At 32.4% G+C, this 11,422-nt stretch overlaps 1 protein-coding gene across 3 annotated transcripts; it reads right to left on the bottom strand.

Annotated features, from left to right (window-relative positions):
- Positions 1 to 7,300: 7,300 nt before the first annotated feature.
- LOC149484618 (uncharacterized) lies at positions 7,301 to 10,941 on the bottom strand. 3 transcript variants are annotated; one of them, XM_089700820.1, is made up of 6 exons: positions 10,788 to 10,941; positions 10,510 to 10,730; positions 10,209 to 10,385; positions 9,688 to 10,020; positions 8,619 to 8,760; positions 7,301 to 8,192 (listed from the first exon to the last, which is right to left on the bottom strand). In XM_089700820.1, the coding sequence occupies exons 2-6, from the start codon at positions 10,687 to 10,689 to the stop codon at positions 7,642 to 7,644; spliced, it is 1,383 nt and encodes a 460-aa protein (XP_089556946.1). In that variant the 5' UTR covers positions 10,690 to 10,730; positions 10,788 to 10,941; the 3' UTR covers positions 7,301 to 7,641. The 3 variants fall into 3 exon arrangements, with proteins under 3 accessions (XP_089556946.1, XP_089556945.1, XP_089556949.1); XM_089700819.1 differs by having other exon boundaries at positions 10,510 to 10,712; XM_089700823.1 differs by having other exon boundaries at positions 9,688 to 9,972; positions 10,510 to 10,712.
- Positions 10,942 to 11,422: the final 481 nt, after the last annotated feature.

The raw sequence follows: 11,422 nt of genomic DNA, 5'->3' as shown, positions 1-11,422 counted from the left end.
GATTATCTTTTGTCTTTCACGTCGCAACAAAGCGATTTTATAGGACCTAGGTATGATTTTTGAAGCCCTCGAAGGAACCTAACCGCTAATTTTTACCTCTGTGGGACATCTCATTCCTATGGAAATATCCATTTTTTCCTTAGTCCAATACCATTTATAATAATATAATTGGGCATCAAAGATCACTTAAAAAAGTTTCAGCTAAAACCTTGTTTTAGCACTTGCTTTCCAACTGCTTGCTACAGTAGCGCCACCCTCATTTAATGATTTTCGACGGAATATCGCACGTCGAGGTGGATTCGTAGCGTCCACATAAGCTCGAGATGATTTTTATGAAATAGAATTCTAAGTATGTATTATGGACTATGTTCAAATTTAAATTAATATAATTTTTATAGGGAGTGTAGTGTGCAGTTGCTCAATCCTGTCACAATAAGGCATCCAGACAAGTTTTATAGGCACCTGCATAACTTAATATAACTAATTATTACAAATTTGAAATTATTTATTCGTTTTTCTTTGAACCAATTTGTTTGAACCTATTGTTACCTCTCGATCGAACTGCATTTTAGTCTTTTAGATTTTCACTCGCCCACTTCGATTAAGGATATTGTATTGAAACCAGTCGTCGTTTTGAATAACAGGAATCAGTGCATTTTACTTTAAAATCTAAAAGTCTATATTATTATATTATAATCATTATTTATATCTAATGAAGTCTCTGTAAAATTAGCATATCCCTTACGGAACACCCATGTCCCAACAGTAGGAACATAATGGGCTGATATTAATGATGAAAAGAACCAATAAAAAATAAATAAATATCTGAATAAATCTGAACAGTTTATTTGTTATTTTGTTTGTACGAGCATTAGCTCGCAGAGATTACTCAGGAACTAATGGTGCGCAAAATGATAAAGTGTAGGTTTCATCTTAGTTTCATAACATCCCACTATTCAGAACAATATGAGCGGACCATCAGTGGATGAAAATAAATAATAATATGTATAAATAAAAAAATCCTTTCTGTGCAATAATTTTATTTTTGAGGTGTAGTTAATTGCAATACAATATGACTATTTTATAGTCCCCAAAACAATGGTCGTTATATTTTTTACTGTTTGTCTCTAGATGTCGTGGCCATATCGTATTATTGTTCATTTCATGAAATGGTTGAATGTTTATTGGCCACATCATGATGTGGTTTGAGCAGATCAATAATAAAAAATCGTTTTTCGATATGGCCAACTAAACGCGCGGTTTTTTTTATGAAATGATCAAAATTATTTGATCATATCGTAAAATAGTTACATTAATTATTGGTAGAGGCGATGCAAGCGCTGTGTTTATGTGATGAGATGGCCGCTGGCGAAAATTTAATTATTCGCAGTTAAAAACTTCATAATTCGTTTAATTACAATATGAAGAGTCATAGCAAAGAATTTACGACGAAGAGGTTCGAATACTATGGAAAATGCGGATATCTTATATTGAAGAAAAACTGCGTCTAAAATCCTATAGGTACATAACTATATTTATATATCCTACTATATTATTATAATTGTTTCTTTTTTAAAAAGCGATTCGCTTCTGGCTTCCTTGTTGATCATGTATAAAGTCTAACCTAACCCAACTGTTTTCTATTGCAAAAACCATTCGCTTCTGGCATTCGCCGGCCGCTGCCACGGCACTAACTTAAATGACAATAAACAAATTCTTAAAATATTCTGAATTTTTTTAATATTTTATGGACTCTCTATATTTTATACGATCTGGACAAATGTGGATGGTCAAATCGTGAAACATTGACGATTTAACGATCTGACGAACGAAAAAAAACTTGGAATACTTACTTGCTAAAGTGAGACATTAGGTAGGTAGGTAGGTACTTCACACCGGAACAGCTTCTAAAACTTTATCAAGCCCAAGTTCGGTCGTATGTGGAGTATTGTAGTCATCTTTGGGCGGGTTCCGCCAAAACTCACCTTGGAGCTTTGGACTCCATCGAGAGGCGAGCTTGAAGAATTATTACCGATCCCTCGTTGATTCGTCGTAACTCGTAACCTCCAAAGTCTAGATCACCGCCAACAAGTTCTGTCGGTCTTCTATAGAACACATTTCGGTGAATGTGCGTATGAACTCCACCACCTTATTCCACCTTCTCCATTTCTTTATCGGACATCTAGGCGTGGAATGGAACTCCATCCCTTCACAGTCGATATACCGCACACACGCACTCAGCGTTATGCGAATTCTGCATTTTTCATTCGAACTGCGAAGGTGTGGTTATATTTTTCATTCGAACTCTTACATCGTCGGTATTCCCCGACTATTATAATAGGCTTCTTCTAGGCAGACGTCCTCCTTTATAGATTACATCACCGCTTTACATCAGGCGGTATATTGGTCAAACGCCTGCCTATCTATCATGTATAAAAAAAAATCTGATCAAACTATGTTGCCCATTTCATGAAATGCGACCATTTCGTGAAATGATCAATCATTTCATGAAATGAGCAAATCTACGATATGGCCACGACATATGCATGTGCAACAATCACGTGAAAATCACTGCGCTCATTTTCACAAAATGTTATGTGTTGGTGAAAGACCGAAGTTAGCCATACTGGACAACATACCTATTTGAAAAACAAATTTTTTGGGGCTGACTATACATGTAACCGGAAGATAAAAAATAAATTTTCAATTAAGAAATTAAATGAGGTAACTACAATAGATGCGTCTCCAAAAATGAAATAACGGATTCCGAATAGGCTTGATATTGAAATATACAAGGCCGTATCTATTGTATCAAAAAACTTTAAACTGATATCGAAAGTACTTTACCTCATGAGTAAAATGACAATAGTATTTTTGCACGCCTCATAAGCGAAGCGGCGTATTTCCAAACTATACATAGCCAGAACGCAACCATAGGAAACTGCTCGTGTATACTTTGTAATGTTGTTTTTAAGTTTGTTATTACAATATATACACGAATTTTGCGTACTGGTCGTGTATACTTTGTAACACGGATTCTTGCTTCTTCGTTCCAAACTATACACGATCAGTCAATGATATTATATATAGAAACAAGAGGTAGATACGTCATCAACGCACTAAAACTGATTCCGTGAATTGGTCCTATTTGGGACCAATGCAATCAGTCAGATTGTCACCGGTCCCAGTGAGCGCATGTGCCGATAGGTACATTAAAGTTGTCGAAAATGCCTTCCTGTGTGTTCAGAAAGTGCACGTATTCGTGCAAAAAAATAAAGAAAGATAAAGGAATATCATATCACAGCAAAATATATTAAATTATTACAGTTTAAGAGTAAAAATAACAATTTACAATTCTTTATTAATGACACTTGCTTGACACGTGTATTGAAATAATGAAAGGGATAAAACATTGCTTCAATCACTAGTGTGACAAAGCTAGCGTACACTGTGTTCAAAGATTATCATGTAGAGACGATTATTGAAAATAGAACGGTTATTTTATTAATTTCGATTTGGGTAAATACTTGATTAATTTTATATTTAAATCCACACAGTGCATATAATTAACAAATATATCTATTTATTATATACAATGAAATCGTGATGGCAAAAATGTTTGTTTGCAAAAATGATGTTGAATATACGTATACATTGAAGAAAAGATTATCGCTACTGACGAAAAAGGCTATTTGCTTTTCTGTAAATAGCTATTGAACATAAATTTTATTTGTGTTTTAGATAAAAAAGGCTTATACTTCATCCTTTCTTTTATTTCATCCTTTTTTTTCATCTAGGCACCGCTATTATTATAATTATCCTACAAGTTGGAGTGATGACCTTGTACGGGTTTCGGGAACTGCCTTGAAACGAATAGCGTAAGATCGGTCCTTATGGAGTTCTATAAGGAGGACTATAATATGCAGTATACTCAGCAGTGGGTGATTATCGGGTGAAATGATGATGACTTAAACGAACACCACAGCTAGTAATAAATACTTAATACAGTAATTATATCTCCAAAAAAGTTTTTTATTTTTTTTTTCATTTTAATACGACATCATAATAATCATAAAATAGTAAATGAAATTGTCACATTTATTTACTTGTGCAGGAAACCTAACATCTATAACATTGAACCTTCTGTGTCGTTTATCTATGTCAATTACCATGGCAACTATTTGTTTATTTATATTTAATTGGTGAATTCTTATGACTTTTGCTTACACCTGTGCGGAAGTGACAAACTATCTTTGTCTTTTTTATTTATATCATTTTATTAGAGCCATCTCTCTTATACAGTCTGTCAATGTAATAAATTAAGTAAAATGAAAATTGTATTTGTGTGTGCCTGACACTGCATATGAAGCATTTTTTTTTGGATATATTGTGAGTATATAACGTATCTATACATAAAATATCATTGCGATCAGTACGCAAAATATGTATACCTAACTAAATATAGCTACTACACCACTTACGCTTGAGCGAAATAATAAATATATAGGCAATCAAAGACTTGTACAGCTATATCTATCTACTTTTATTCTTCTTGATTGATTCAGTAAAATATGGAATAAAAATATTATTAGGTAAGTTTAGAAAAATAAATAGGTAACAGATATAAGGGTTACCTATGGGTTAGGTTAGGTTCGTGTTTTAACTACACAAAAAAGGAGCCCCGCGAAGCGGGGCTCCGTCGCCTCGCAACCGTCTTCTTCTGGACTTATTAGATTCTTACATTTTAGCACTATTGTCAATTGTAAGTCGTGCAGTATAGTCGGGAACGAAGACGCAAGCATCCTCGATACAAAAAATATACGATCAGTACGCAACATTATAATATACACAATACACATGCATTTTAATAATAGATTTCAAAACAGCAATACAATTATATTATAAACACGAGCAATGGAAAGACGCCGCGCTTACTCCGAAACATACACGATTAGTCCGCATGCGTACTGGCGCTGTATGTTTTGGAGCGCTATTCTTACTTACTTCACTACAAAGTATACGCGAGTATTTGCGTACTGCTGTTGTATAGATTGGAAGAACTTTGTAAAAAAGTTATTTCCAAACTATACGTGATTAGTTTCACACCGTTGCGTACTGGCCTTGTATAGTTTGGAAAGACGCAGCGAAGCGTTGAGGTGGGTACTACTGTCACTTCGCGCAAAACATCTGATTTTTCAAACTTAAAATGTCTTTATGTATCATACATTGCACTTGTAAGATAATACATACACACACATATTAAGAAAAAACACTATTTTTAACATTCATGATATTTTTGATGTCATTTTTGTTATTTAAACTAGTTAAAAAACAGTTTAAAAAAGTTCTGTCTTGGACGTCCGTGTGTCTGTATGTGCGGAGGATTTTCTTGTTAACACGATAGCGACCGAAATACTTTACTAATCGAGTCTTTTTTTTTCTCTTACGCTTGAGTATGCTCAGGAATAGAACCCTTTCATTTTTCAGGGTCTGATTCGATGTGGTTTAATTGTTATTAAATAAACAAAAATAATAATTAATAAATAATTATTAAAAAAAATTACGAGGCGTGCACTTTTGGATTTTCCAAATTATTTTTTTAATACAACAAAAATTATTCAAAAATGTTACATTAAACACTCCCATAAATTGTATACCTCCTTATTACACCCCGTATATCTATGACCTGTGTCCGGGATTTATTAATATTTGAAATTTAAATTCCAAAATGCAATCACTATCAATAATATTTGCGTTGCGTTCATTTTTAAAGTATCAATCATCTTCTTTCTTATATATAAAAATGAATCGCAAAATGTGTTGGTAAGCGCATAACTCGAGAACGGCTGAACCGATTTCGATAATTCTTTTTTTATTATATTCCTTGAAGTACGAGGATGGTTCTTATGTAGAGAAAACGTAAACATGTACCACGGGCGAAGCCGGGGCGGACCGCTAGTTAGTAATATAAATATCCTAAATTAAAGGTTTTATTAAAGAAAACATTCAAATCAGAAGCATAATTAATTTATAACATAATTTAAATATAAATCTTATAAAATTCTACATAACATAGTCAACAATGCAGTAAATAATTATTTGATAATATGTATACTATAAATATATCGTATTTTCATATTTTCTCTTATCTCTTAAAAACCTTAATTTAATAATTTTTTATAACTATTTTTCTCTCTATTGGCATTCCACACATACTAATATAATATAAAGTTTAAGGTATAGTGTATGGATAACAAATAACACAATAAACTAAATAAAAGATTTATAACTACAACATATTAATAAGATGGTTGGAAAATAATATAACGAATTGGTAACTTACATTATTAGACTAAAAATAAAATTGTATCTATTTTACTTATACCTAACTGGGTACACTACCAATATAAATCACACAAAAAGTGACATACTATTTTATAATGCAGCCCACTAGACTGGTCCTTTTGGCACCAACCATTCTAACTTGTGTATTTGACACAAATTTAACCAAAAAAAATCTTCATAATATAAAAAGGACACTTGTAACTACAACACGTAATTTTTCTCGTATCAGACCTGCAGAACAATTTCTTAAATTATAAAATTAGTATATTTAATTTTTACCGCCTAATATAAATACTGATAAAATTTATAGGTTAGGTGTTTATAAATAGGTATTGTCAACAATATGCAATATCCAAAACAACAATTTCAAATATTATCTAATACTGAAAACTACACGGTAATATTGTACTATATACTTAATCTCTTAACAAATAAATGTATGTAACAAGTAGCGACTTTTAGTCGTAAAATTAAAAATCATACAATAGAGTAACTAGGGCTCATTCACTTTCTAAAATTGTCCACTTTCTGTAATTATAAACCTTTAAAACAACCAACAAGCTAATAACTTATAAGAATTTTGTCTTCAGCTTTCACTCATATAGTAAAACTTATATCCATAATATATAATATTAATGTGTAAATAAATAAGACACCTCACAATTTCCAACCAATAAAAATTTGTACAGTTTTGTATAATAATTTGACACAAAATCACTTTAAGGCACTTCGAGATTTATGTTATAAATTTCTATAAAAACCTAAGAGCGTATACGCATTATGCGGGTAACCGCATTGCGGGTAGCCGTCCGGCTGACCGCAAGCACAATTATGTACGTAATATTCATTTCTATGCGCACTGTGCGGTCTGCGGTTACGTACATAATTGTGCTTGCGGTCAGCCGGACGGCTACCCGCAATGCGGCTACCCGCATAGTGCGTATACGCTCTAAGACATTATTGATTTACTCAATTTTTCTATTTAAAGCCCAATGTAGTAATTTTTATGAAGCACTAGTAGACACCTTATATCCCTTAAATTAATTTTCCTCCATCCAATGTAGAATAAATCAATTATATTAAATTTTACATTAAGAGATCTCACATCTAGCTTAACTTGGAAGCCATTCGAGTTGTATTATAATAATATATAAATAATAACAAATATATTTCATAAATTTTCCTAACAATTTGTATAACAAAAATTTAATTTTAAGGCACATTTATCCAATCTTTTCGTAATATTTTCAACTCCATTGGCAAGGAACTTGTGTAAGGCACCATAACACTCGGTAACTAATTTCGTTGTCCGTGGCTCGTCCACATGTGTTCTTTAAAAGTCTCCCGCATAGTGAATGACCTTGGACACAGATAGCAACACAGCCTGTTAGTAAGGTCTGAGTGCATTAATCTCACATGATATTTAAGGGCCGATTGGTTTGAATACTTCATTCCGCAGTGTGGACAATCTCCACATATAGCTGCATGATTGGATTGTTGGTGGGAGTTTTGAGATGTGGAAGCACCAGAGTTCATAATCGGAACAGTGGACATCCCCGCTAGTAGGAGTAACGCTTGCGATTGTTCTGAAGTATAAGTATTCTCTGAATCAGCGCCATCTTGCTGCTCCGATAGTAATACTTCCGGCTCATAATCAACATCTGATTTTGGTGACGGTTTTTCCAATTTCACAATTGACTCTTCAGTGGCAGATTTCGTTGGACTTTTGTTAACATTGTTAGTGTAGGTAACTGATTCGGAATTAGTGTCTTTGTTTCTGTTTGCGTTGTGTACTTCAGGGATTGGGACTTTTTTTTGACATGCATCACTTTTTGACGGATTAATACCTGTAAGAAGAATTAATTTAGTACTTAGTATTTTGTACTTTGCAAGTACATGGTATTTAAGTTTAACTCCAATTTGACTTATTTGTTAAATAAAATATTATGTTTATATTTATCATTATGTTTTTTATATAATATTATACACAAAACGAGAATTGGTCCCTGTGTCACTAACAATGTAAATAAATCATCACACTACACACATGCATAGACATTCTAGGAAATACTACAAGTATATTAATTAAAAGAGACATGCGGCACTCGGGGACTGCCGCGGTAAAGCTATTGCATGCTATGCCTTCAAGCCACACCTCCGCGCCCGTCGGAGTGGGGAGCGTGAGGTTTTTCGTTACTAAATTTCTGGATGGTCCCCGAGCTCAAGGCCCGCGATAGAAGCTATGCAATAACTTAAAAAAATAGAATATTTACCCGATAGTAATGATCTCGCCAGCATGCTATTCTCATAATCGGGGAGACTATCATCATTGTCTGAACTTGCAGTTGCCGGGTTCGGTGAATTGTTATCTTCATTCCATTCTGTTTTTACAACCACAGGGACTTCTTCATGGGTCTAAAATATAAAATCCTGTTTAATATTTGTTAGTAGACTAATAGTTAGTTTAACTAAAGACTAATAGTCTAACTGTAGTTTAGGCAACTGTGACTGTGAAATTTTTTTCATAATAACCAGACATTATAATTCTTATTAAATACTAGCGGTCCGCCCCGGCTTCGCACGTGGTACATATTTCGCAATTAAAGGTAGCCTATGTTCTTTCTCAGGGTCTAAAGATTATCTGTGCCAAATTTCATCAAAATCAGTCCAGTAGTTTATGCGTGAAAACGATACATACATACATACATACAAACCTTTCCTCTTTATAATATTCGTATAGAAGTATAGATATATCTTTACAGAGCTAAATTTATAACATGACTAGCTGTTACCTTTTGCCTACATGGTCAAAGGAAATTTTGCATATGCATCATAATCTAATTGAATCTAATCTATCACATGAACAAGATGTTATACAATATTAAAAGTAGTCTATATAAAACAACAACATAGAAACACAATTTCCCATTCATAATATTAGTAAGGATTATACTGGGCACGGCGAACCTTCATTCCTATGGCCGTTCGTCTTAGTGATTGCTATTGCGTATGATGGGTCGTGTTGATACTTTACTATTACCATTATCAACATTAATTGTTTATCGATACTCTTCGCACAAGCTACATAAAAAATAATAAATGCCATTTTTAGGCACCTCCAATAGGTTTCTAATTTGATGGTAACTTGTGTAACGTGTCTTGAGAATAACTGTCAGTGTCATAGGAATCATCTTTCGCCGAGCCGATTATAATAATATTGTTATTAATTTTAGGTTCTTTGAATATGACAGTTTTATATGAATATTGGGTCTCTATTCACTTATTATGATTCAAACAGACCTTTTTAACGAGATAACTTTATAGAAAGAAGTATTAAATTACCTGTGCAGTACTTTTTCCATTACTTATCGTAGAATAATCATTAGCAGTTTCTGTTTTCTTTTCACCAATGTTATTAGTGCCAAATATGGGGTTGTCCAATTTCAATTGATGACCATTATTCCTGTTATATATCTCACACGATTCCAGGATCTTACTTTTCTTGTAATTCTCCACAGTTGCAGTATCATTTGGTTTGTCTGATGTGCTACTCCTTCTCTTTTTTAACGCAGGCATCCTTGTTTCCTTGTGTGTCGCACCTCCATGGGATTTTGAGTAGATTGTCAACTGTGTGTAAAGTTTATTTGTAGCACTTGAACTTGTAAATGTTTCATTCTAAAATATTGATCGTAATTGTTATTTATTTAATAATTTTCTTAATTTAAGTGATTTTTTTGTTATATGTAAGTATATATAATAATTCATTTTATTTACTGTTATATTTAGCAATTGTGATCAATTTTTTTTACATAACACATATTTAATAATTGTTTAATAATGATTTACAACGTTTATAACTTTACCTGTTGAGTAACACCAGTTAAGCCTTTTATTTGTAATAATGCAGCAGTGTGTAAAAATGATGACAATTTGCTCTCCTCAATGAAAACTTCTCCTTGGTACATGTAGGACAACAAGCTAAGAATATCATCAGCTGAGACATCTTTCAAAATTATAACAGGATGCTGGCAAGGGTTCTCCTAAAAATAGCAATATATAAAACAGTTGGTCTCAAAACACATTATGTATTTAGCCTTCCAGGCCAATGCATTAGTAATATTATTACAGATAGACGCGAAGGTTATAGTCTCCCAAGTCATTCACCTTGAACACATTCCTAAAGTACGGGCTGCACGCTGACAGTATTACTTTATGAGCCTTGATATTTCTGCCTTCACATGTAAGTGTTACATCGACGAGATCCTCGGAGCACTTCAGCGAATCTAATGCACTTACAATATTTGTTTGAAAATTGTTCCAACGTAAACAAAATTGATCTGCCATTGCTACGTTTTGTTTTTAAAAACCTGAAATAATATAAGTCACTAGATTAAATTTTGAATGAATCTTCAATTCAAAACATTATTTTATCCTTGACATACCGTTAGAATCGTATAAATCACTACAGGCACAATCATTAAGAAGTTTTAATTTAATATGTTCCTAATCAAACTTCTAACAATAATTAAAGACAACACAGTAAATATCATTAAAATTAAAGTGCATGACCTCCAATGACACAGTCTTCTTTCACTTTTTGCAGTATAGACAATTTTAAACTTTTTTAAAAATTGCAGCCCTATGCAGAATTCGCTTGGATAGTCATACTAACATGGATAACGTAATAAATTATTTTTAAATATATATAATATAATATCACCAACAATCTATATAAACACAAGAATTTATAATATAATAAATATGAAATAAATGTTTACAACGAAATCTAATAAAGTGTATAGAAAAGGATAAAACATTAAACAATGTTTGTCTATGTTTTTGTAAAACAACATTCATTACGAAATAAATAAAATTTCTTAAGTACTTACTAGTAGAATTATATATCACAAAATAAATAATGTGTTGAATGTTAAATAAGCAAAAATTTTACGTGAATTTTACAAATTTAAAAAAAAATCTAATGTTTTATCTTTCTATGAATGGTCATCCTTATAAAGATATCTATTACATATTCGACTTAATCATGCAAATCGTGTAATCAATTTGAAATGAAAAA

The sequence above is a fragment of the Colias philodice genome, chromosome 11 (assembly GCF_061535455.1).
Source record: "Colias philodice isolate Cphi_HAF_F1 chromosome 11, ilColPhil1 Martin Lab GWU primary, whole genome shotgun sequence".
Taxonomy (NCBI): domain Eukaryota; kingdom Metazoa; phylum Arthropoda; class Insecta; order Lepidoptera; family Pieridae; genus Colias; species Colias philodice.
The sequence above is the reverse complement of the archived record's forward strand: the minus strand, read 5'-3'. Positions and strand labels throughout refer to the sequence as shown.